At 39.7% G+C, this 27,921-nt stretch overlaps 1 protein-coding gene across 1 annotated transcript in view; it reads left to right on the top strand.

Annotated features, from left to right (window-relative positions):
• Positions 1-27,921, top strand: part of LOC126167349 (DNA polymerase theta-like) — a 303,097-nt gene that overhangs the window by 258,410 nt on the left and 16,766 nt on the right. Inside the window, exons 21-23 of the mRNA XM_049920469.1 lie at positions 12,852-13,033; positions 14,352-14,504; positions 19,945-20,134. Coding sequence (XP_049776426.1) covers positions 12,852-13,033; positions 14,352-14,504; positions 19,945-20,134 — 525 coding nt within the window. The remainder of the gene's footprint in view (positions 1-12,851; positions 13,034-14,351; positions 14,505-19,944; positions 20,135-27,921) is intronic.

A 27,921-nucleotide genomic window follows, 5' to 3' on the forward strand; every position in this document is an offset into this window, starting at 1 on the left:
CATTCCAATCCTGGGAGCGGAAAGACTTACCTTAGGGGGAAAAATGGACAGGTATACACTCGCGCGCGCGCGCGCGCGCGCGCACACACACACACACACACACACACACACACACACACAAGCAGACATTTCAATGTCTGCTTGTCTGCTTGACATTTCAATGTCTGCTTATGTCTGTATATGTGTGGATGGATATGTGTGTGTGTGTGTGTGTGTGCGCGAGTGTATACCTGTCCTTTTTTCCCCCTAAGGTAAGTCTTTCCGCTCCCGGGATTGGAATGACTCCTTACCCTCTCCCTTAAAACCCACATCCTTTCATCTTTCCCTCTCCTTCCCTCTTTCCTGACGGAGCAACCGTGGGTTGCGAAAGCTTGAATTTTGTGTGTATGTTTGTGTTTGTTTGTGTGTCTATCGACCTGCCAGTGCTTTCGTTTGGTAAGTCACATCATCTTTATTTTTAGATATAACATCATCTTATGATGTTTTCAATACACAGTACTTGATATTTTCTCTGATCATTCAAATGCTGCTTGTCTCTTACAAGTCTGTCATCAGTAGATAACTCTCTTAGTCAGGCTGGAGACCCAAGGAACCTTCATCATCAGTTACTCATATTCGCCTGCATTTCAGATGATGACAACATGTATGGATGTTATTAAAATAATAACAGAATTGTTTCAGAAACTTAACATTATGTGGGAAAAGTTCATTGGTGTCCATACATATGACACCTCAGCTGTATTAGGATCACGCTCCAGTCTAGTGACGTTAATAGAACAGAAGAATCATTCAGCATTAACAACACATTGTATTAGGTTGGTGCAAAAGTTTGTAGTGTTTTTGTTTTGCATGTTAGTATTCCAGTTGCTATGGGTTTATTTAGCGACTGTCATTTTTTATTTATTGCTATTTGAGTTTACATATTATCATTTGGAGATAGTGAGTGCACCTGTGGACGCTAAAAAAGGATTGCCAAGTGGATAAATAGGAACATTTCTGACACATTCTTTTGTCTGAATTCACTACAGAGGTGACAGCAGTGAAATCAGACAGAAACATTTGCACAATGTATGAGGATAGTGTCATTGCACAGACCATGGAAACAAAGTGGTATTATCATTTTAAGGAAGATAATTTTGATATTAGTGATCCCACATTCAGGAAGACCTTTGAGATTTGATGAAGATCATTTAAATGTATTAACCCACAATGATCCACATCAGTGTACTCAAGAACTGGCAGATGTAATAAACTGTGGTCATTCCACCATTGTGTGACATTTGCATGCAATGGGGAAGGTTCAAGACTCAGGTGTATGGGTGCCATATGCTCTAAGCCAAAATAACGAAAATCAGCAGGTGGCCATATCCACAAAAGATAATGTTATGCATCTGGTGGAACAGCGATGGGGAGATGTACTACAAATTGCATCCCTGAGGTTTAACCATCACTGCTGACATTTGTTGTCAACAGCTGAGGGGTCTTGCAGATTCGATCCAAGTACAGCATCCAGGAAGACTGCGTGAAGTGATGTTACTCCACAGTAATGCCTGCCCTCATTCTGCTAGACTGACTAAAAAAAATGCTGTACAGGAGTTGAGTTGGGAAGTCATTCTACACCCATCTTATTCACTTGATCTTGCCCCCTCAGATTTTCACCTTTCCATTTTCTATTGAACAACATTCGAGGAACTTCCTTTGCAGATGAAATTGCACTCCAAACATGGCTCAATGTGTTCTTCACCTTGAAAGCAGGTGATTTGTACAGTTTCATAATTGGAAAGTTACCACAGCATTGACAGACTATTGTAAATAATGAATGAGAACATATTATTGATGACCAAAGTCTCTTATGTGTTTCTGTGTCATTTATTAAACTTATGGTAAAATGCTATAAACTTATGCACCAACTCCATACCATTCATTGCCAGGCATTACCTTTCAAGACCTCTTTTTGAATGGTTTAATAATACAATGCAATTTTCCATATCTGCAGTAAATGTTAACAAAACAGCACTTTAAATACACATCTTTATTAAAAAAAAAAAAAAAAAAAAAAAAAAAAAAAAATCTGATCATGAGACCTTTCTCTTTCACATAGAATTTAGAAGTTTTCAACAGTTAACATGCTGGGAAGATCATACAAACTCAGAGGAGAGGATGAGTTGTTTCTAAGTAAGAAAAAGTTGGAAGACTCACTAGAGTAGTTATCTGATCTGACATCTCGGATGCATTTGGCTTATCTTGTGGATATCTTCATACACTAGAATAAGTCGAACTTGCAGTTGCAAGATTCTGCAAACAGACCTTTAGAAGGCACTACAAATATAAAAGGCATGGCCAAAAAATGGGCCAATTTGGATACAGCAAAACAAGCCGAGGGTTTTGATGTAAAGCATTTTCAATTACAGCAATGAATTGTATTGCCACTTCACTCACTACCATACACCCTGTGTTCCAAGCACTCCCAAAGGAAGTAATCACAGACTGATAAGTCAGAAGATCTGGGAGGCCACAAAATGTTCCCATTCCTTGAAATGATGATGTTATCAAACAATCTCTGCTGTGTTGCCATTGAAATTTGTGCACATGACACAAGTTCGGGTGCAAGGAATGTGTCAATCATGATAGCATACTGTTGAGATGTGACTGTGATTGCTCATCTATGTTCATTCTCAAAAAAGAAATGGCCAATTCTGCCCATTGGAGAGACAGAGCACCACATAGCGACTTTCTGGCTCTGTAAGGGGCATTGATGGAATTTGTGAGTATTATTCTTGCACCAGTAAATACTGTTTTGTTTGTTGACATAACCACTGGGATGAAAATGTACCTTGTCATACAACCACAGAAATTTTAAGAAGTCTTCATTGTCTCTAATTTTAGTCCACAGTTCAACAGATGGAGTCATTTGCTTTTCATAATCTTTTTCATTTAACTGTTGCACAACCTTTATCATGTATAATTGCAACTTTAAATCATTTCATAAAATTCTATGAACACTACAACTGGACATTCCCACTACTACTGCAGTTTATCTCACAGAACGCTTTGGACTGTTGATTATGTTTTGAACCATCTCTATTTGTTCCTTTGTTTGACAATTTCTGAGCCTTACTGGCGATTTCATCGTAAGTACACATCTTGTTGCTTCAAAGTTTGTCATCCGTAACTGACTACATGTGCTCATGGTACAGGATCATTCCATCTAAGACTGAAATGATAATGGTATTCCCATCAAGCAGCAACAACACAGTCACAATTTTTGTAAAAGGCATTCACAGCCACAGTACATTCATGTCCACTGCAGTGCCCCATCTCAGCAAACGGAAAACATTTCAGTGTTACCAATATACCATTCTACTTCCAGAGGCTAATTAAAACAGCCCATTTCTCTCCCACACTGTGTATTTATCTTTGAAGATAAACTTCGTGCTTTTATTTGCAACCTTCAATTGTCGATAGGTTTAACTGGCAAAAACAATTATTCTACCTCTGTGATGTTAAAAGCACTTGTTCATGATAAAAACTGTGACGCAATTAGGGCAAACATATAAGAAAATGTAAAGGGTCGTCTTCAAATGTTTTCTGATGAATTAAATCATTACTTCCCAGAACAAAATAAAACAGAAGCTAAAATTGGCCAAAAACTGATTCGCACCCCTTTTAGCACTAATACTGGAAAAGTTGCAAAATAAATCCAGTAAGAACTCAGTGAACTGCAGAATGACAGGAGCTGTAAGAACACGTTTGAATCTGATTTCCATGAGCAATTTTGGTGTAAAAAAACAATTGCAAAAACTAAAATTTGAGATATCACTTTATGGTATCTTCTGCTTTTCTCCACAACTTATTTGTGTGAACAAGGGTTTTCTGCTTTGCTGGTAATTAAGAAAACAAGCCCAGGAATCATTTGAAAGTAAGTGCTGATATGCATGTAACTTTGACCAATAATATTAGCCCCAGGATTACCGAACTTGTACACAAGATGCAAGCTCAGAAATGACATTGAAACAAATGGAATTATATTTTCTCAGGTTACCTTCCATTCAGAAGGCTGTTGCACTCAGCGACTGTTATATTGACTTGTAAATAATAGATTTCAGATATCAGTCATCCTTTTTAAATTTTATTGGCAGATATAGTTTCTAGCTGACATCTAGATCTGCCAATAAAATTTAAAAAGGACAACTGATAGCTGAAATCTATTATTTACAAATTAAATTTTCTATGAAAAATTCCATGTTTTCTATTATAACATTGCTGTAAATGCATGCTACTTTTGTTTTACTAAGATGTTAAAAGTTTTGATTAAAGTTTATCTTTAGATTGACACAGTTTATTTTTCTTGTACCTTGTGGTCCCTTCTAAGAATGAAGAAATCAAAGTGATCCCTGGTCAAAAACGGTTGGGAACAGTTGGTCTAGCGAATGGACAGTCAGAGAGATGGTATCACACCCATGACAGAGAGAACTAGTTTTGATGTATTCTGGGTACCTAACTCATTTCTTTCTGCTACCAAAGAGGTATGACCCCAGTTGTCCATTCCGCCAATCTGCATCATGAATGAATAATGCATCACTGCTGTCAGTTGTTACTTGGTTTATTTATGTCCGCCCCTTTCTAATTCTTATTGTACTGCTGAGCTACCTGTGCTATCCTTTGCTTTTTCTTCTTCTTCTGCTGATGGAGAATAGTCCCTGGCTAAATATTCCCAGCAATACCAGTTCACTATCTCTGCTTTTTCCAGCCAAGATCACTGACAATGAGACATCGTGTCTCCCTTCCTGCTGTGTTGACTGCCTTCTCCCTTCAAAATTCTATTGTGAGGATGAACCTTTTCCAAATGTGCCTGTCCAATATACAGCTGATGCTTAAATCATCTCTCTCTCAGCACTGTATAACTGTGGCTGCCTCGTTTCAAATGCCTGTACACCTCCACAACAGTGTCCATGAAAAATGAATATCCTGGCACATGTTTCACCACACACATTTGTGTCATCATTATGAATTTATGTACTTGTTTTCAGCTATCAGTCTCTGCACGTGATCCTAGAAAAAGTATTTAAGACGTCTGCTGTTGTTTCTGATTTTCAGTGCAAAATCTTTAATACTTTACCAAGTATTCACCTATAGAATATCAGAACCAAATTAAAGAAGCAGCCAGTCTCATATTCTTATCTTACCCTTTCCATGGAACCTATGTTTCCGGTCCAGTGCCATTACAGGAACCTAATGAACAGCACAAGACAAAGATTGACTTTGATGCTCTGGTTTGGATAGAAAATCACCAATCCTCAACCTGTTCGATACTCATTCCTTCCAAATGCGATCGCAATCCTCCACAAACCATCTCTTAACCTGATCCTGCCCTGTGCTTAGTGCCAAATTGGTTGTTGTAATTTTCAGTCAGATATATGGTAGATGTGATATTGTATTTTACTTCATTCTACACCAGCTAGTAATATGGGAAATTGAATCCTACCTTGTAAGAATCCTGGTTTATAAATGCCAATTACCCTAGTCTAAAATAGCTGTACCCTGGTATCTTTGGCCAGTAGTGGTTCTATTTTATAGCTCCCAATGTGATATTACCACTTCCACCTAAAATGTATCTGTTAATCTGGAATAGCATTTTAACATTATATGCTTGTTTGCATGGCCATCTTTTGCAGCAGCTATTTAAATCAGTTATTATTGGTTATCCATGATTTGTGGTCTATTTTTATGCCTAGTTTTTTTTTGAAATACACCAAATAAAAGATGGTACATAGTGACATACAACCACAAATACACACACAGCATATCCAATATTTTAAAAAGAAAAAGAAGAAGAAGAAGAAACATAAGGCATAAAAGTAGCCAAAAACTCAATTTAGAATTACTTCCCTAGAACAACATAAAAAACTGATCTATATCAGAAGTTGGGAATATAGCAACTGAAATGCAATACATGTGATGGAATACATAGGTCAAACCAGGAGGATATTTGACACCAGATACAAAGAACAAATAAGAGCACAGAAGTGTAGTAAAAATCATTCTGTTTTTGCAGAACAGTTCCACCAACACCAACATAAAATTACCAACACACACACAGACATGGAAATCATAACAACAAAGAGCATAAAACTACTCAAAAAACCATAATTGGAAAGAAGCAACTAATTAATGATCAGACCAACTTGGCAAACCAGACCCTCTTTCATCTGACTGACCACTTAATATTCCATTAAATGTACATACATAACCACAGGCTCCATTTATCACTACCATCTACTCCCAAATTCTGTCCTATAATCACCAATCACCATCCAGGCCTATCCCCCCCCCCCTCCCCAAGAGAAATAGCTTGCAATCATCCTCACCTCCCCACCCCCACCCCCATCTCCACTCACACCTGAACCTAATACACAAGACAATTTCACAAATCTACACTCTTACACTCTCTCTCTCCCTCACACACACACACACACACACACACACACACACAGAGTCTCACAAGTTGGCAACACACTCACAGCGTGAACAAAACCAACGAACAGACATAAACACTGTTACTGTGCAGAATGAGAAGCACGAAGCACACAGAACTCCAGTTCAGTTTACAAAAGTGAAGTATAATAATTCAGCACAATAAATACTGCAGAATGGCAAAAACTGCCAAGTGCATATGTGAATTAAAGTCTTTCAATGTCAGCAGCTGCTAGTAAGGAGGAAATAAGCAGAATACGTAAAGAAACACCGTAAGTAACACACACACCAACTTTGTAAGCAAACCCTGTTTTTAACCTTAAACAACCAAAAATGTACAAATGTAGGTATCCAATTTGCAGAATAACCACCTAATATGCTTTATAAATAAAAGCAAAACACACATGGTGTAATTCTCTTTAATTAAACTTTAATAAGCACAAGATGGATAACCACTTTAACATTAGTTTGAAACTGTTTCTGTTGTATCTATCCAGCTTACTTCTGAAGGTGCACTCCTGCAACAGTTGGTCCCAGGAGCTTAACTTTAATGAAGATTATTTATGACAATCCTTGGATAAACTCATAATCTGGGAAAAAAGGGGAAATTGGTGTGAATTGTGCTATGTTGCACATTAAGGATTGACACCAGCAGAAATTTATGAAGGATCTCCAGAAAGTAGGTACCGTTTTGGAGTAAAAAAGTGCTGAACACCATTATTTGTATCATATTCTGTTTTTTGATTCCCTCCACAGAAGTGAAACAGCCAGTGCAGTACAGTACTGTGAAACAATGAGAAAACTTCAGTGCACAGTTCAAAACAAAGGGCATGGAATATTCAGTCAAGGCTTTGTGTTGCTTCATGACAATGCACAATCCTATTCTACTGGTGCCACTCAAAACCTTATTCAGCAGTTCGTTTGGAGGCAGTTTGATCACTCACTCTAAAGTCCCTATCTTGCACCTTCTGACGACGACTTGTTCTTGAATTGAAACGTAATTTTGTAGGAAGGCGCTTTGACAGTACTGGCAAGGCAAAAAACAGTGTTCAGCAGTGGCTGTATATGAAGAGGGCATTAAAAGTATGTATAAAAATAATTTAAAAACTGCTCCTTGTTGCAAAAAGGAATTTTGGTTTGAAAAAAGGAATGTTTTTATGAGTTTTTTTTTTTCTAGAACAGTACTTACTTTCCAAATATGCCTCATATGTTAACTGTGACATGGTGTAGCAACATTTCCACTCCTCTCACATCAGTTCTGCTTGGCATTATTGTACGGTTCTTGTACAGAAGAGAGTATTAGAAATGCTTATGCAAACCATGTCAGCCAGTTGTACTTGAGTGCCAGCCACCAGGCAACTATAATAACTGGTGAAGCATGCCCCACCCCTGTAGATAACTGTAAGATTCTAGACCAAAATTAGTTTCAACTATCAATTGCAAGGAAAAAGTCTGGTTTAGAGCCTACTTATTACTAGCACTGTTCCATCGCTTGTGGAAGTGATGTAATCTAAAGGGAAAGAACCCCTATTGCATGTAACCCTTTTCATTGTGTAAATGCTCCTCCTGGGCCTCCCGCTAATACCTGCCGGGCAGAATAATGCAGTTTTAGGGCCTATCACGAGATGACATCAACCTTGCACACACCACTGGCCACCAGGCCTCCATATCGTGGCTACGCAACGGAAATATCTTAGATCTTATGGCTGCAAATAGGCTGCACCTTATCGACAATGTCAGTATAGAAACAGAGATTAGTGATCACGATGTCATTATAGCAACTATGGTTACAAAAGTTAATAAATCAGTTAAGAAGGCTAGGAGAGTGTTTCTGCTAGAAAGAGCAGATAAGCAGTTGTTATCATCTTACTTAGACAGTGAATTGACATCTTTTAGTTCCAGTAAGATGGGCATCGAATTATGTGCCTAGTAAGTGGATTAAGGATGGAAATGACCCATCATGGTTTAATAACAAGTTTTGGAAAATGCTGAGGAAGCAGAGGTTGTTAGGTTGTTGCACACTCTGTTCAAAAGAGAACACGCAAATGATGACAAGCAAAGGCTAGTAGAGATTTGTGCACATGCGAAAAGATCTATGTGTGAAGCATACAGCTGCTACCATCTGTGAAGGAGGCAGCGTACAGGATGCTAGTGCGTCGTATTCTTTAGCACTGTTCAAATGTTTGGGATCCATACGAGGTTGAATTAAAGGAAGACTCTGAAACAATTCAGAGGCGGGCTGCTAGATTTGTTACTGGTAGATTTGAACAACATACAAGTGATAAGCAGATGCTTTGGGAAATCATATGGGAATCCCTGGAGGAAAGAATACATTCTTTTTGAGTAACACTATTGGGAAAATTTAGAATGCAGAATGATTTTGTTGCCCTCCAACATACATTGAGCATAAGGGCCACAAAGATAAGATACCAGAAATTAGGGTTCACATGGAAAGCATATAGACAGTCATTTTTCCCTCGTTCTATTTGCGAGTGGAACAGGTTAGGAAATGACTAGTAGTGATACAGGGTACCCTTCGCCACATGCTGTAAGGTGGATTGTAGAATATTGATACAGATATAAGATATGAAGTGGTCCCCTATGTGACTGAAATGAGATAATAATCACCCCCTCAAAATAAATTTTATATGGAAATGTTTCAGTGCTTCCTGATTACATGTAAAACAAACTGCCTTAATATTAGGTTGGCAATGAAACTGTGCCATCCTGGTGGTTAGCCAATCACTGTAAGAATGCTGGATATTGTGCACCATGTCATCTTAAAAAAAACGACCTCAATCTGAGGAGAAGGCCTTTCAAAGTCGTACAGGCCCTTTTCCATTACAGATCACACCACGTCCATTACCTCCTCTAATAATGCTAGAAGTCAATCATTCACTTCCTTTATTAATCAGAAAGCCTGTAAATATATGTCACTTTTCGTTCTAATTCTTGTCATACAAGTGTTTCAGCTGCTTATACTCAATAAAACTGTCTCTGAAATCAGCTTTGGCTAACTTTGTAATGCCACTGCCATCAGTCTCGTGTCACCAACTGTTGTTGCTGCACGGTGATGTAACAATTATACTCACAGTCCAAGAGTTGAATTGTTAATTGAAATTAAAATATTGTTACCACTAGATTTAAGGCGTCATTGATACTGTCCAATTCACCCTTGGTAAATTCTTTTGGGGAAAGCAGAGTAGATGTACAAGTTGCCCCCAGGCCATGAATGTGAGTAGTTTTTGTTATTTAAATTTTACATAGTGGCCACCTTTTCATCTGTCAGCTTTCCACTGATATGGCAACAGTCATCTGGATCATGCCAAAATATACTGAATTTTCATCAGCAAAGTTGCTTTGCCGATCATATCATACTGCAGGACCACCTGACTTGTGAGACTGATGGAGCCACAGCCGAAAAATCTCTCTCTCTTCTGTTCTGAGCCACTGCCTAGAACAGATACTAAATGGCTTAACCTTGGCATTTGCCTTCACCTTCGAGATGATTGGGGGCTACTAGAGTTCTCTTAGCTCCCTGGGAATCCTCACCATGTAATCAAAAATGTGTGTGAGATCTTATGGGACTTAACTGCTAAGGTCATCAGTCCCTAAGCTTACACACTACTTAACCTAAATTATCCTAAGGACAAACACACACACCCACGCCCGAGGGAGGACTCGAACCTCCGCCGGGACCAGCCGCACAGTCCATGACTGCAGCGCCTTAGACCGCTCGGCTAATCCCGCACGGCTCTACATGTAATCCCATTGAGCAAGTAAACTAATATGGTTTCTTTCTTCCATACTCTAATAATGTATATTTTCGTTAGAAGCCCACACCGCATTCCAATTCTGCCTACACTATTAAGTGGGTGCACGATTTTGACGAAGTTTTCTGCTATCTTACTACTTGGTTTTCTATTCAACTCTGCAAGTTTATCATTTAATTTTGCTACCTGTTAGTCTGCTCCATTTAGCTCACTGTTTACCTGTGAAATTTTGTTATTTGTTCTGTTTTTTGATTGGATTATCAAGTTTTTCCCTTAGCAATTTCTCTGACACTGAAATCTTTCCTAAGAGTGAACTTCCTCTGATAGGGTTTCTATCAGGGCCTGGAGCTTTGTTCAATTTTAACGATTTCAGCTGTTTCTCAATGCCACTGACACTAATACTTATTTCTTTCATCTTTTCAGCGAAACGAGGATTAAATTGGGGCAATTTTCCTGGGTTTTCCTTTGCAAAGGAACATTTGAAAATGGAGTTAAGCATTTCAGCTTTTGCTTTGCTACCCTCAATTTTGGTTCCTGTGTCATTCTCTAGGATCTGGACACTAACTTTGGGTCACTAACAGCTTTAGCTTACGTCCAGAATTTCTTTGGGTTCTGCAAAAGGTCACTTGATGATATTCAATTATGGTAGTCATTGAAGACTTCATGCATTGCTCTCTTGACAGCCAAATGTGTTTCATTCAGTATATCTATATCTGTAGACCTACATTTTATTCTGCAAAAAATCACTTGATGATATTCTACTATGGTAGTCATTGAGGGCTTCATGCATTGCTCTCTTGACAGCCAAACAAATTTCATTCAGTATATCTATATCTGTAGACCTACGTTTTATTTTCCACTTATTGTGCAGCAATCACTGTTTCCTTAGAAGATTCATTACAGTGACTGTATAGCATGGAAGGTCTTCTACCATTATGAACTGATAAAGAAAATATTAGTTTTGAAATCTTTGTTCTGCATCCCTGTTACTTTTATATGTTTCTGTCAGCAGTACTACACACACTCCTGAAGGTAAGTATTGAACTGTCATTCTGTCCCATTATTTATCAGTTTGATATGTACAAAATAAATGTTTTAAATACACTCCTGGAAATGGAAAAAAGAACACATTGACACCGGTGTGTCAGACCCACCATACTTGCTTCGGACACTGGGAGAGGGCTGTACAAGCAATGATCACACGCACGGCACAGCGGACACACCAGGAACCGCGGTGTTGGCCGTCGAATGGCGCTAGCTGCGCAGCATTTGTGCACCGCCGCCGTCAGTGTCAGCCAGTTTGCCGTGGCATACGGAGCTCCATCGCAGTCTTTAACACTGGTAGCATGCCGCGACAGCGTGGACGTGAACCGTATGTGCAGTTGACGGACTTTGAGCGAGGGCGTATAGTGGGCATGCGGGAGGCCAGGTGGACGTACCGCCGAATTGCTCAACACGTGGGGCGTGAGGTCTCCACAGTACATCGATGTTGTCGCCAGTGGTCGGCGGAAGGTGCACGTGCCCGTCGACCTGGGACCGGACCGCAGCGACGCACGGATGCACGCCAAGACCGTAGGATCCTACGCAGTGCCGTAGGGGACCGCACCGCCACTTCCCAGCAAATTAGGGACACTGTTGCTCCTGGGGTATCGGCGAGGACCATTCGCAACCGTCTCCATGAAGCTGGGCTACGGTCCCGCACACCGTTAGGCCGTCTTCCGCTCACGCCCCAACATCGTGCAGCCCGCCTCCAGTGGTGTCGCGACAGGCGTGAATGGAGGGACGAATAGAGACGTGTCGTCTTCAGCGATGAGAGTCGCTTCTGCCTTGGTGCCAATGATGGTCGTATGCGTGTTTGGCGCCGTGTAGATGAGCGCCACAATCAGGACTGCATACGACCGAGGCACACAGGGCCAACACCCGGCATCATGGTGTGGGGAGCGATCTCCTACACTGGCCGTACACCACTGGTGATCGTCGAGGGGACACTGAATAGTGCACGGTACATCCAAACCGTCATCGAACCCATCGTTCTACCATTCCTAGACCGGCAAGGGAACTTGCTGTTCCAACAGGACAATGCACGTCCGCATGTATCCCGTGCCACCCAACGTGCTCTAGATGGTGTAAGTCAACTACCCTGGCCAGCAAGATCTCCGGATCTGTCCCCCACTAAGCATGTTTGGGACTGGATGAAGCGTCGTCTCACGCGGTCTGCACGTCCAGCACGAACGCTGGTCCAACTGAGGCGCCAGGTGGAAATGGCATGGCAAGCCGTTCCACAGGACTACATCCAGCATCTCTACGATCGTCTCCATGGGAGAATAGCAGCCTGCATTGCTGCGAAAGGTGGATATACACTGTACTAGTGGCGACATTGTGCATGCTCTGTTGCCTGTGTCTATGGGCCTGTGGTTCTGTCAGTGTGATCATGTGATGTATCTGACCCCAGGAATGTGTCAATAAAGTTTCCCCTTCCTGGGACAATGAATTCACGGTGTTCTTATTTCAATTTCCAGGAGTGTATCTGATCCCATTGTCATGCTTCACTGCAATTCAGCTCAGAATTAATTAATAAAATTAATATATTTTTTTTAATTACAGAAGTAGAAATGCCAACACTTTTATGCCTTGCTCGGATGGAAATAAGTGGAATTGGTTTTAGTATTAAGGAAGCTGAAAGACTAAGAAATGTTCTTCTCAGTCAGATGTCATCATTTGAAAATAAAGCCTATAAGCTTGCTGGCCACACATTTTCTCTGACATCCCCAGCTGATGTTTCAAAGGTATTTGATAGTATATTAATCTAGATATTTTTTCCATTATCATGTTGCCATTAATTGTAAGATATTGCCCCTGTGGCAGCTTTCTGTGCGGTTACAAGACAATAGCAATTGCTCTGTCAATATCTATAATTTTGCATCATCACCACCACCACAATGCCTGCCATAAATTAACTAATCATTCAAAATATTATTATACAATAAGGTAATAAAATCTCATGTGCATGGATTGCACTTAACTGAATAAACAATATTGATTCACAATTTAATGATTAGAATAATAAAACTATGTAACATTTTGTTGGATTTTTTTATGAATCCAGTTGCCATAGGAATACATACACACAGCTAATGAGGAAAGCTATACAATGTCCCTACATACTACTTATACTATCTTGAACCTGCCTGGCTGTAAGCTATATCCTTTGGTTTTGATAGCACTTTATAACACTTATGGTATTTATGGTGAGGTGGAAAATGCAGTTAGGTATGATTTACTTCTAAATATTTTCTCATATATCAATTTTTGTGTTAATATCCTATCTACTTCTGCTCTACGTTACTGGCAGCTAAGAGGAATGACAACGATACGGAAAGGATAGGTTGCTACTAACCACATAGAGGTGGTGTTCAGTTGCAGACAGGCACAACAAAAAAGAATATTACAAATATTTAAGCTTTTGGTCAAAAGAAGTAGAACTCTCTCACATTTACACACCAACAATTCACACATACATTACCACTGTCTCTGGACACTAATACACATATGCCAGGCTGTCCAAAAGGTTAAATATTTCTAGTATTCTTTATCGTCGTGCCTGTGTGTTACTCAGGGATTTGGTGAACATGTATCCTTTCTATGTTGTTGTTATTCTATCTTGAAGTTTAGACTGTTTTTTTCCAAGAAAATATGGTATAAGTTACAGAGTGCCCTCAGGTCATTGTGGCAGATATGTGCAGTATTTTGAAAACTCTTGTTAGTTGTTGAAATAGTCTTCTCATCTGCCACAAACATCAAGCTGTACATATGTGGACTCTTCATAATTCTTCTTTCAGTTAGAAAAATGAAAGTGTTAGTACACCATCACTACAGCGGTTATATAAATGTACACACAATTTAAGCTACTGTACAGGAGATAAGTTAGTTACTCTTGATAGTTATTTATTTCCTTTATATATGCAGGAAGCATACTTTCAACTGCAAGTCACAGATAGTGTCAAAGAAATTTTCTTTTATCCATCAAAGTTTTGGTATTTAGATAATTTCATTTCATTTGTTGCATAACTGCATCATTGCATTTACAACTTTTTGCTATTTCAGGTATTGTTCAAAGAGTTAGGACTGAATCCTGGTAAGACTCCATACGGTCAAAAGCCGAGCACCAACAAAGATGCACTCCTTCCTCTGAAGCAATACCACCCATTACCTGAAGTTATTTTGCAATGGAGGAAAATTAATACCATATTAACAAAGGTTAACATTTTAAATAAGTTTACAAAATGATAATCTAGAATGTCTGATTAAAAGCTGAAGTATTTATTAATTTTTGTTTTCTTGACTGGCTAATTAAGCTGTTCTTTGCTATAATGCTGTGGTTCTTTTCTTCTTGTTGTTTCTATGTCTGCATAGAAACTTCGTTTAGTTATTTGTTTTGGTACATTTTTTATTTTGTAATTTATCATTACCAACTCCTAGTTATGTCCTCTGGTACATATGATTAGAGATGCTTATTACTGGTGGGAACTCAAAGAAGTACATGCAAAAATCAATAATGACCATTCAAGTGTTGCTTGAGTATCTAAAAAATTATAATACAATATTGTCTTTTACTCTCACGACTTGAGTTATTCATTGTGAGTAAATTGAAAATTGAACAAACAGTATATATTATTCTGGTAGTGTCCATCTCTGTTGTCAAACAGCATTGGAAACTTTCAAGACAAATTCCAGATTCATTGTAGCATAATTTAGTACAGAATCTTTCCTGAGTACAATTCTCTGTAACAGCCAAAAAGAGGCTATGAAGTCCTTTGCAATGGTGTGAGGGTTCTGCAGGATAAAATTAGATGTCTTCCGGTCCACCAGAAGTCTCGTCCACCTTTTTCTTCAGAACATAAATGAACTTGTATTACTCAAGTCTACGTCGATGATTAGTCAAGCATTTGAGTGTAACAAATTGGTATTGAAATATAATAGCCCTTTTCAATGTATGGATCTCAAACAACTGAATCTATCTAATATCCAGTTGACATTCCTTTTTACACAACAGTATTAACATTTTTCCAAGGAAGACCTCTGCTTGAAATACCCTGTGGAGCAACATACGGTGTTGAGATCTCTCTGCCACACCAGTGCTTTGTCAGCGAGTAGAAGTTTTAAAAATGTTTAAAATTAAGTGTAAAGTATATTGGAAGTTGCTAAGAGCTCTCATTCTCAAATACTGGATGATTTTAGTCTGAGTGATTTGTGGGTCATGGGTTCTGCTGCCACAAGACCCATACACAGTTTCTAACTTTAATAACTGACTTACTGTGTTAAACCTTTAATGTAAAACTATAGTTCTTAATGTGAAAATTATGACAGCATTTTAATTTTTTTTTAATTTGATCCGTAATTATATGAAATATTGAAAATCTTATTTTTGTTATCCCTAGAAGATTGAAGATAGGCAATGTGCAACAGGGATTATATGGATAAGGGATTTTGTTCAGGATGAGTAGCTGTGAGGTGGGAGATCATGAAGAATAAGTAGGTGATAAGTACTAAGAGTCATCATGCAGTTAATTGTGCATGTCTTTATTCTTAACACAGTACAGAAATACACATATGCAGTCAATCTTTGGACTTAAGCCCACCATGTACATCACTGGGAGTAATGATAGCAAAACCAACAGCTTTTATTCCTCATAGACAGCTTTCATTCACTACCAGAATATGTCACGTGGAGTCAGCTGACGCAGCAATCTACATACTGAGCACTGCAAGGTGAATGCTCTCGTACCCTTCTTCCACTGCTCTTACTCCACCTTTTGTAATTAAAATTAACTATCAGAGTGGCTCATTTAAAAACAAGAACTCTATTTTGCTTATTCTAATAACATAGCAAAGGAATGGTGCACTAACACATGACTTTTTACGCTTTATTCGCAACAGGTGACAAGTCGACGACATCACCAGCAGTCATTGTTTTAAGTCTTGCTAATACTGTTCAGTACTTTTAAAATCATGAACTAAATTCAGATTGTTAGCACTAGTGCTTTTCATTTGTACTATATGTTCCACTTAAGCTGAAAATGGTTTAACTCATTGGCTGCTTAATAGGTATTATTGTAGAATGTTACAGATGGGAGTTAAGAATAATTTGCTTTCTGCAAAGTGCCTGGTGATATTTGAGGTATGTGGGAAAGGTAACTTGACATTTCACATACATATGTAACAGTGTACAGAATACTATAATAATGGATAGTTCAGAATGGACACAGCTAATAAAAATGAAGGAGGTTACCACTCATCTATGGCAGATAGATGTGAAGTGTTTAAGCACATATAGCAGCACAGAGATTTAACTCACTTTCAAGCTAATTCACTATTTATTAATGTCAGCACATGCAGTATGTTCAAGATACAAACAGGCCAACAGTACTAATATACATATTCAGTCACAGAAAAACATCTTCCATTTAAAATTATAAAAAAATTTCAAATGATAACACACTGCTAATGTTTCTTATTAATGCCCAGGGAAACAACACTAGAAGTACAATGTGGGTCATTTTTTAACCACAAAGGTTTTTCAAGGCACCCCCCCCCCCCCAAAGTCCACAATCATCACAGAACCAAATGCTCCTGTGACTTTTCATCATTTGCTGGGTTTTGCAACACATGAAAATTTCATCTCCCTAGCCCACCTATAAGTATGAAAAATGTACCTGTTATACCAGTAGTACCATGTGGATAATTTTTGACTGAAATGCATTTTAACACAATTTGATGTAAGTAACTGCAGTTTTCGAACACTAAATAGTTGCTGGGCATGCCTCGATGTTATTCAGAGATGTTGGAGTATATTACGACACTTTGGGCCAAAAAGAACGTGAATTACAAAGAATTTGGAGGTCAGGCAATATTTCATATCAGCGTGGCTTTCCATTTTCTACAGACTAGTGGCATGCAGATCTACAAAGTGATGCTCGGAAGCCACAGGGTAATACATTGTACAATGGGGAAGCACCCCGCCTCCCGTCCTACATCGCTGTCTGGGGCACTGCTAATAGTTCTCTTACACAACAGCAGAAATCAGATGCATGAACCTTACAGAAGTTTCATGTCAGTACATCTTTGTCTGTTTGTAGGCTGAGGCAGTCCTGAAACCAGCAACATGAGCTTGCTGTTTATTTTCGTGAGTTTGCGTCGTTGAAGATACTATTTCAAAACAACATGGCTTTACAGAGACCAAGATTCTCTACTATCTGGAGAATGTTTCATGAACAAGTGGACACAGATTGAGCCAGGTGACATAGCAGACAGATGCAGTGTCCAGAAGGTGGTGTGGGAGATACCCAGGCTGACAGGACATGCCAATTGACATGTTGTAGATGACTAGCCACTCTCTGCATTGTGGCTATATGTCATCGACCCAATCCCAAAACTGGTGATAAAGTACATTGAAGCAAAGGCTCACAGCACACTTGGTGATAATGAGTGGTCCCAAAACCTGGAAGAACAAGATGCTTTCATTGGATTACTCTATGCTCATTAAGCATATGATGCTTGGGGTATTCCATACAAAGCACTATGTAAAGGAACAGATTTGCAGAAATATGCAGTCATCAAGAAGATAACATAAGGAAACTTATAAATTTTGTCTGCTATAAGCCAGACCAGAATATGACAGTCAGTGAGCAACTGTATCCTTGCAAGTGCAGGTGTCCATTCATACAGTACACACCGGGTATACCTGGTAAGTATGTGATAAAATACTGGCTTTTGTGTGATGCTGACAAGCACTATATCCTGAATGGAGTCCCTTATGGTGGCAAACATGAAACTTTTAATCCAAGCAAGGGTGTTGGTCACCATGTCATTATGAAGCTGGCTCAGCCATTCCTCACTGTGGTCATAACATCACAACTGACAACTTCTTCACCTCCATGTAACTGGTGGATGAGCTGAAACTGGAATAGGTTTAGTTGGCAGTCTTCAGAGATCACTCAGAGAGGTCCCTCCTGTAGCACGAAGTGGAGACGACACATTGCATGCAAGACATGTGTACAAGTCGGGCAACAATCTTCTCACAGTTTGCCAAGGGAAAAAGAAAAAAAAAAATCCTTATTCTGAGTAATGTGCATGTTGGATGTCAGATTAATGAGAATACTGAGAAGTTTTATCATGAAACTAAGGATGGTGTCAATATAGTTGACCAAATGGCTAGACACTGCAGTGTCCAAGCTGGCACGCACTAACGGCCTTTGCATGTCTTTTACAGTAATCTTGACCTTGTCATGATCAATGCTCACACAATTTTTAAGTTACATACCTCTAAGAAGATTTCGCATTGAGACTTTATCCTCAGAGTAGAAGATGAGCTTGCTGCCCCCTACAAACTGCAGAGAGAGCCAATCTCCTCTTCCAAGCACTTGATACTGGCCCTGGCCAATATGGAAATAGAAAGCTTTCTCAAATTCAGGTTTCCTGCAAAACATCAAATGTATGCTTCAAGTGCAACAAGTATGTCTGCAAAAGCTGCCAAGCAAAAACTCATGTTGGATGTCTGAAGTGTGAGCCCATCCCAGTTTAGACAGTTCTGTCAACTCTTTGTTCCTAAATATTTCCAAGTATTTATAATTACAGACTGAAGTTGTTTATTCTTATTTTTTAGTTCCTTGATTGCCATAAGAAAGAAAACATACGGGGCATTTTAGTCACCTGATGCATGTTAGAATCTTTCACAGATACTCAATACTTACCTTAGTTGTCCGTAAAAGTAAAAATGCTATTAGTACTTACACAACCAGTATATTTTGACTCTGTTTCAGTCTTTTTATAAAGAAAAACATTATTACAATGTTTTGCTTACTAGTTTTAACAAGAGTGCACTTGTAAAACCAAATACCCTACTGTTTAGAATGATTGTTAATCATTTGTCAAATGAACAAATGGATGCTTGTAACTTGAGATATGCTGTTGAAACTAGTTAAAAGTAATTGTTTCAGTAGCCTTTTGTTACATCTGAAAAGAATTTATAAAATTGCTGGTAGTTATAGAAAAGAAACTAACTGTTCCCATGACTATGCTCTTACCTGTTGATATGCAAAATTTGTATGCATACGACAAACTGACTGACTGTTATTGGTATAATGATGAACAATAAAAAATGAATTAACTTCATTACCATTCACTTAGCTGACTCCAATCATCACTTTGAAGTTTACTGGATGTACGCTTATATACCATTTGCGGTGCCATTCCATATCTTTATTTAGTGTTATCTAAAACTACAACAAATGTAACTCCTCACCCTTTACCACTTGTATCAGTCGTCTGATGTATGTAGAATGATAGCAATCGCCTGAAGCAGGGAAGAGTCTCTTCAAGAGACTGGGGACTATTTTTCCTTTTTGCGGAGAAAAAAAATTCATATTAAGAATTATAATTTTTATGGTACTTGAAACTGCACAGTTTCGAACAGTTTCCTTTGTGTTGTCTCAATTCTAGTTGGTAGCAATATTTATTTTTTTATGGTAGTCATAACCACTTGGACTTCATAATATGAAAACTTTCAAGAATAACTTTCGACACATTGTACCAGAAATTGGCTTTGTATTATAACAATATTTATTGATATTCGAAATCACACCATAATTTTATGAACACAAAAAGTTTTTAATGTTACAATAATAATTTAATTTTTCAGACACTTTATCCACTCTTAAACTCAGACTCAGCCGAACGCATATTTGGTTGTTACATAACTCGCACTGCCACAGGAAGAATCTCTATGCATGAACCAAATATGCAAAATATACCACGAGACTTTGATGTTTCTGGCTCTGATGGAGAAAATTTGTCAATAAGCATGAGACTAGCTTTTATTCCAAAGCCTGGTGAGTTGTTGTTGTTATTGTTTTTTTTGTTTATTTCTTTCTTCTTTCCAGATTTTTAGTGAACAATTATATTTTTATTGACAACTTTAAAATTTTTGTTGTTGTGTAACATCTGTAATTAAAATTGTGTGTTACACTGGTTGCAGCCAGGTCCACAGCCACCATAGGTTGTCTGAATCTGACTGTCATTGTCTGTAGCAAAATGTCTTATGTAAACTTTATCCTGTGATGGCATTTTAAAGTGTTTGCCTGGAACATACATCATTCTAAAATATGGGTAGTAGGGTTTATATTGTTGAAGTAAATTCACAAAAGAGTGTTGCACTTTAAGCACACTCCATCAGAATAGCCATACTTGTGTCAGAGTCCAGGAAATAATCAAATCACACATGTGACACTGTAACAGTAGGAAGTAGGCTTAATATCCAAATAAGTGATCCCAAGTTAAGTACAAACAAAAATGGTGGGCAAATAATAAAAGTACTACATCATACAATGAATCTCCTTACCTTGTTATTGTACTTGGCAATGAAAGGCTTGACACCAAGTCTGTCTAGTACAGTAGCTGTGCAGAATACAATTTAGGACAAAATGGATGTTGTAGATTACATACGGTGACACTTCATGGCCAACTGGTCAGTGAGAAATCTGAATGATAATACATATTCCATTCAGAAAGCGTTTTTGAGATAATCTTACTGTAAACTTCTATTAGTATACAGAAAATAACATATAGTATTGCAGTTGTCAGTTGTTACAGTAATAATTAAAAAGTGATAAAATTTTATTATATGTGCGTGTATTTGTAGATATATTACTCAAATGTGTTAGAAGTTTTATTAATTTCAGTACATAATAAAATACAAAACATGACCAACAAAAATTTTCCTTTCTTCTTCTTCTTCTTCTTCTTCCGCAAAATTGCTAAAAATATGGGAGCCTATACACTAACACAAATCAGTGACTGTAGTCATAAATACAGTATGCCAAAAGTAGATGGGGCATGAGAATAAGTGTGAATTGTCCAAACTAATTACATTTTCACGTTTGAGGAATGCAACCAAAATAGCACACACACAATATAAACACTCATGTACCAGGTAGGAGACGAGATACTGGCAGAAGTAGAGCTGTGAGTACCGGGCGTGATTCGTGCTTCGGTAGCTCAGATGGTAGAGCACTTGCCCGCGAAAGGCAAAGGTCCCGAGTTCGAGTCTCGGTCGGGCACACAGTTTTAATCTGCCAGGAAGTTTCATATCAGCGCACACTCCGCTGCAGAGTGAAAATCTCATTCAGGAATAATATTATTTTATTAATGTAAACAGAACTCACGATAAGATATTCTGTTAACGCTTGAGACTAGGTTTCTGCGTTAGATTAGAAGGTAGTCGAGATCTATCTCTATTTAAAGGAAGCACAGGAGGTGACAATCTCGACTGCTACATCAGTTCCCTTGGTGGAAGCAGGGCATCATCCAAAAATCTTGCAGGAAAGTGCACTGAACATGCAAGCATGTTCTTCGTTCGGATAGTGAGTCTGCTTTGGATGACTGAACTTGTGCTTGAGGCTGAGGCTGGTTGCACAATGTGAATGTGGGCGTCACTTCTGGGAAAATGTATGCATGTTTCATTGTGTCAGCTGACATCATAGTAGTCTTACCATTTAATAATATGTCCAAAATTTGTGCTCCTCTTTTGATGACTTGATATGGGCCTATGTATGGGGGCTGTAGTGATGGTTCAACACCATCTGTTCATGACACGCATGTATGTCTGCTTATCTTGATCCATCTATGAAGGTGTCATTCCATGTTTTGACGCCTGAGGCTTGACAATGGCAAATGTGTTTCGTATGTTCCCTCAAGTGGCAAATGATGTCCGACTGCTCATTATCAGGCAGTTGTATGGAACTTGGGTCAATGAACTTACCAGACAGTTGAAGTGCTTCACCTTACATATGCTCTGCTGGTGATGAATCAATGTCTGATTTTTATGTGGTGTGAAGACCAAGCAAGACTGCAGGTTAGCAAGTGAGCTAGTGTCATCAAACATCAGTACAGCCTTTAAAGAATGCTGCCATGTTTGATCCAGTCATTGCTCGGTCGGTGGCAGCTGCCTGTCCTATGATGAAGAGTGCCGCACAATTTACTAAGTGTAGTTCATAACTCCAATTCAAATTGCCAGCCACAGTCCGTTATGATGTGCAGTGGACATTGATATGCAAAAATCAATTTAATGTAAAGGTTATGGTTTCTGCCGATATGCTGTTGACTAGCATAGCACTGACCATTTGCTGCAGGAAGTGGACGATGTGCATGTGTACAGAGTGTGTTTCTTTTATGTTGAAAATTAATAACTGGTGCATGCACATGACAGGATATCTTACTGTGCTGACACTGAAGGAATGCACGCGTCCACTCACAACAATACTTTTTCATACCAGGCCAGAAAAAAGTTTTGAAATTGTGTGACTCGATCTAATGCCAGGACGGCACAGGCTGCGAAAGCTGTCAAAAGCACGTCTGCAGAATGCGACCCGCAGGAAAGGACAAGTCCTTTCCACTTGAAGTGACACAATATAGCTTAGTGTCTGAAGCAGGAACGTCGACCAGCTGTAACAGAAGGAAGGATAAGGCACTATTCAGTAGTTTCTGGAGAGAGTCTTGTCCCTTGGCAAGTTGGACAAAATCAATAACATCCATTACACTGTTAACTAGAGATGGACAGTTGGCAACTATGTGGTCAGTCCCTGAAATATGGCAGATGTTGGCACTGAACTGGCCAGTGAACTCCGGATGATTATACTGTTGTGGTGAACACTATACTGTCATGGTGAACGCTTATTGGTATTCTGTCTGAAGGTTTAGACAAGCCGCTGGTGACACGTAAATGGTGTAAACTCTCTGGCTTCCAACCGGTGCTGAAACTTCTTGGTTGATTCATATACAGCAAGAAGCTCATGATTACAAGTGTTCCAGTTTTGTTGCAAAGATGAGACCGTGTTTGAGAAGAAGGCCACTGTTTGCCAAGTACCATCGACTTTCTGTCTAAGTGCCGCACTGATAGCAGTCTGGCTGGAATCGACCATCAATGCAAGAGGTGCATCCAACGTGGAGTAGGTCAGGAGTGCAGTATTTGTTATGCTTTGCTTGTCTGCTTGTCTGCATCGAAAGCGGACTCATTGCATCTGTCCATTGATCAGTAAATTCCCGTTAGTTTTAGGTCAAGAAAGTGCTGCCTCAGCTGTTCTTGCAACTTGGCTGAAGGGGCAGATGACACTACAAAAAATTTCAATATTCCCAAGAAATGGCGTAATTCTTTCTGGCCATGAGATCTTCACAATGGCTTCCACTTTCTTGGGTAGTGACAGTGACCCTCATAACAAAATTACATGACCTAAGAAGGTAATCTGTGGTTTATAAGAAACACCTTTGGCAGTATTTAAACCCATTCCTAGCTGTTCTTAGCGTTTTAAAACATCTACCAAGGGTTATTGGTGTTGTTCTGCAACTGCTAATTGGTTTGGATGTCATATAGTTATGCAAAACAGAATGGCAAATCGTGCAACACAGAGTAAATGAACTTTTTTCAAGACTGAGCAGCACTGCAAGAAACAAAATATCATAAACTGATTCTTGAATAAGTTGAAGAGTGTGATTATAGCTGATTTTGGAATATCTTCATCTGCCACACCGCCATAGCCGGTTGAGAAAGGAGGATTCGGAGGAGTAACACCTCGTTAAAAAACCTTGGTTCACTTGGCCCTGGTGATAGTACCCCATGAGGGCCCCTTGCCTGGGATATGGTGAAGACGTCAACGGCAGCGAAGGCGGAGAGGATGGACTTCGGTACGACGGAGCTGGCGGAAGAGGCACCTTTTCTCTTTGGGTACAAAAAGAGTACAAGTAGCGACTGAACCCCAGAGGGGCGGCTACAGACAGTGTCTGACTCATGGTGAGCAGCTGACTTAGGGCTGGGTATCCTACTGCCTATGTGGAAAGTAACGGAAAACTACCACATTACATTCCCAAGCAGTACATGGTATGCCTCCATGTGAAAGATTCCGGAGTTAAAACTTCCCCTCATTCGGATCTCCGGTAGGGGAACACATTGAGAGTAGACATATTTCAAAGAGCACCGGACCATCAGTCTAATTTCTCATGCAGCTAAAGTCTTGTTGCTGAGAGTGTTGAATAGAAGGCTATATGGCAAGCTGGATAGAGGGATTGCAGAGGAGCAGTTCGGATTTAGAAGGGGAAAAGGAACAAGAGATGCTATTGGCCTGTTAAGAACTATAGGGGAAAGATATATGGAAAAAGGTAGAGAAATCTTGCTGTTTTTATAGATTTAGAAAAGGCTTTTGACAGAGTTCAGTGGAACTAGCTGATGGATATTTTGAAGAGGAAAGGAGTAGATTGGAAAGAGAGACGACTAATACATAATCTATATTTACACCAGAAAGTAAGGATAAGGATTGGAAATAAAATGTCAGAAGGAAGCAGCATTGGATGACGTGTTAGACAAGGTTGTTGCATTTCCCCGCTGTTGTTTAACGTATACCTTGAAGAGATTATTGTGAAAAGCTTACATGGGAAAAGAGGAATATGTATTGGTGGAAAGAGAATAGAATGTATAAGATTTGCTGATGACATGGTATTAGTGGCAGAAAGTGAGCGGACAGTGAATAACATGCTGAAAGATCTGAATCAAGCTTGTGTGGAATGTGGGATGCAAATAAACACAACAAAAACAAAGAGTATGGTTATCAGCACAAGATGCAGACTGTCCAATATTAAAATAGGACAATCTACCATTAGCCAAGTAAGTGTATTTAAATATCTTGGAAGCACAATAGCTGAAGACTTGAGATGTCACCAGGAGGTGAAACCTCGATTTGCCATAGCGAAGGAGGCATTGAACAGAAAGAGGAGACTTATGTGGCAAATTAGATAAAGGACTAAGGAAAAGGCTTGGCAAATGTTTTGTCTGGAGTGTGGCACTATATGGGGCAGAAACATGGATGCTGAGGCGAGAGTATGAAAAAAGATTAGAAGCATTTGAGATGTGGATGTGGAGTAAAATGGAGGGAATAAGCTGGACGGAAAGAGTGAGTAGTGAAAGAGTATTGGAAAGGGTTGGTGAGAGAAGATGTCTGCTGAAGGTTGAAAGGAAAAAGAACTGGTTGGGACATTCATTGAGAAGGGAGCGCTTGCTATCAGATGCTTTGGAAGGAATGGTGGTTTGTGGGAGAAGACTGACAGGAAGAAGGAGACGATAGACGACATTAAGGGAAGAGGAAATTATGCAGACCTGTAGAGGGTGGCAGAAGACCCGACAGCCTGAAGAACTACCATTTTAAAACCTGCCTTTTGGCAGAGCACTGATGATGATGCCACAGGAATTTATGTAAAGACTTTTGTGCAGTCCAGCACATTATACACAGCTGTACCATGTATCACCTAGTTGTAATCTCTTAACAGAGTACTGGGTATCTGTCTGAAATTGTCCTTGCATAAAGTGCATGACAACCACCACACGAGCACCACACGCCTCATTTTTTGGGTACTAGGTGGAGCGGTGATGACCACGGAATGCTAGAAGGGTGAATAATACCTTCACTGAGCATTGAGTCAAATTCCGCTTTTGTGATAGCAAGACAATCAGGAACTAAATGGAACTAGTGAGCCATTAGTCATCTTGATACAGTGCACATTTCTGTGACATAGCTCTCTTGGGGTGCTTGGTTGTCGTGTTATGGTTGGATACTTTTCAAGCAACTGAATGTATTTTCTTTTTGCTGCGTATGTGGGCATGATACTGTGTGTCACTGCACTGAGTCGGAATCCAGCAGTCAGAAGTTCAGCAAAGTTGTTGACGAGTATCATGTTTGCCACATCAGTAGAAGATGACAATGCATCAGGAAGACAGCCACCATTATGGGCTCTGTGATGTCAGGAATGGTGAAATTCCGGTTGGAGGCATGGTGCTGTCCCACATCAAGCTTAATATGTTGTGTAACAGAGTCTTTCCTTCTCATCCCATCCGATAAAGTGTCCCCTGACTTGGGGTTCTGGGTGACTTTTCTATCCTGTACCCTTTTCCCTAAATTTCTCCAATCCTTTTCCTTCACCGCTCTTCCTTCCCCTTCAACTCTTCTGCCAGAAGAAGCAGCCACTGGCTCCAAAAGCTTGTAAAAGTTAAATCCTTCTGTGTGTGTGTGTGTGTGTGTGTGTGTGTGTGTGTGTGTGTGTGTGTGTGTGTGTGTGTGTGTGTGTGTGTGTCCCCTGTCATCCGCTTGGTGAGTAGGTTTTTTTTATCTATCCATTTTCAATATGTTGTGTGCCTAAGTCTATCTAGATGTTTGCAGCAGAAAGATGGAACAAAGTTGGTAGCCAACAATTGAATAAAGTCCGTGGATAAATGCGAAAGTCTAACCAAGCATCCCCCAACAACTTTTGTCCAGTTATCTAGTCGCTAGACACAGAATTTGACTGGAAACTAAATTCTATGCCTGACTGCTGAAGCCATTTGGGTAAGCGCAAGGCGAGGTGTACTTGCACCAGATATTGAAATTTCTGCTGATGAAGGTATATCAAATTGTCTAATTTGGCCTTGACAAAGTCGCACAATGTGACAGGTACCTGCCACACCTGAAAAAAATGAGGGCGGGCGGACTCTTTCATGGCAAAGTGGGCCTGAGATAACTGGTGACAGAACCGAGCCCAGAGGAAAACAGAGACAAAAACTCAGAGCATAGGGACTCCAGTTGCTGATACGGAACTTGATCTGACACTAAATTTACCTCACCAGCAATGGGGAAGCCAAAAGCGTTAAACCCATCTAACCTGAACAGGTCTGTATTGCGACAAGGAAGGTGAGAGGGGGAACAACAGATTTGTAAGAGACAGGAGAGGAGAACTGACCTAGGATCGGAATGTGCTCTTTATTGTAGCTAAGTAGCTAACCGACTTCCATCAAACCTGTGTGGTGTGGTGCAGGGGAGAGGGGGGGGGGGGGGGGTGGGTATTGTGTTAGCAGCTCCTGTGTCCACTTGTGTTGTAGTGGTTTATTAAACACACACACATCAATAAACAATTTGTTCAGGGAGAGAGTCATTGCAGTGGTAGAGTTTATGTCCATTGACACCATTGTGTTCGCCATGTTTGAAGAGCAGTTACACACTGATGCAATATGACTTTTCTTTCAACACTTGTTGCAAACAGCCCAATGCTTAGGGCATGTAGCGTGCTTATGTTGGATGAAGGAGTATGGGCAAGATGGAAGGAGGGCATGCAGCCACTGTTGTGATGTGACCTGTTGCTGCTGTGGCTGTAACCAATGCTGCCCCATGTGATGATGAGTCGAAGGTTGTACTGCTGCAACGACTACTCCATCATCCTGAATACTTGCAGCATGCCTATCAGAGGCTGACTGAGCAACTTCTGATACCTCCCCCCACATAGCTATCTGATCACAAGCACACTTCAATGAACTGTGCTATATTGAGCACATCCTTAAGCATCTGATTCTCATATTGAAGTGCTCTCTCTGTTTTCTCTATCTGGGGCCAGACAAATAACATCACGCACCATATGATCAGTGTAGGATTCATGATGCGTACTAGTGTAAAATTAGAATAATGGCTCAACCTGTGTAATTCTGCAGCCCAGGCTTTGTAATACTGGTTGGGATGTTTCTCACTATGGTAAAATTGTACACGTTTCGCAATAAAATGCATCTCTCACAGTAATAGGTTGAGAGAAGTTTGCACATTTCATAAAATGGTAA

The sequence above is a fragment of the Schistocerca cancellata genome, chromosome 1 (genome assembly GCF_023864275.1).
Source record: "Schistocerca cancellata isolate TAMUIC-IGC-003103 chromosome 1, iqSchCanc2.1, whole genome shotgun sequence".
Taxonomy (NCBI): Eukaryota; Metazoa; Arthropoda; class Insecta; order Orthoptera; family Acrididae; genus Schistocerca; species Schistocerca cancellata.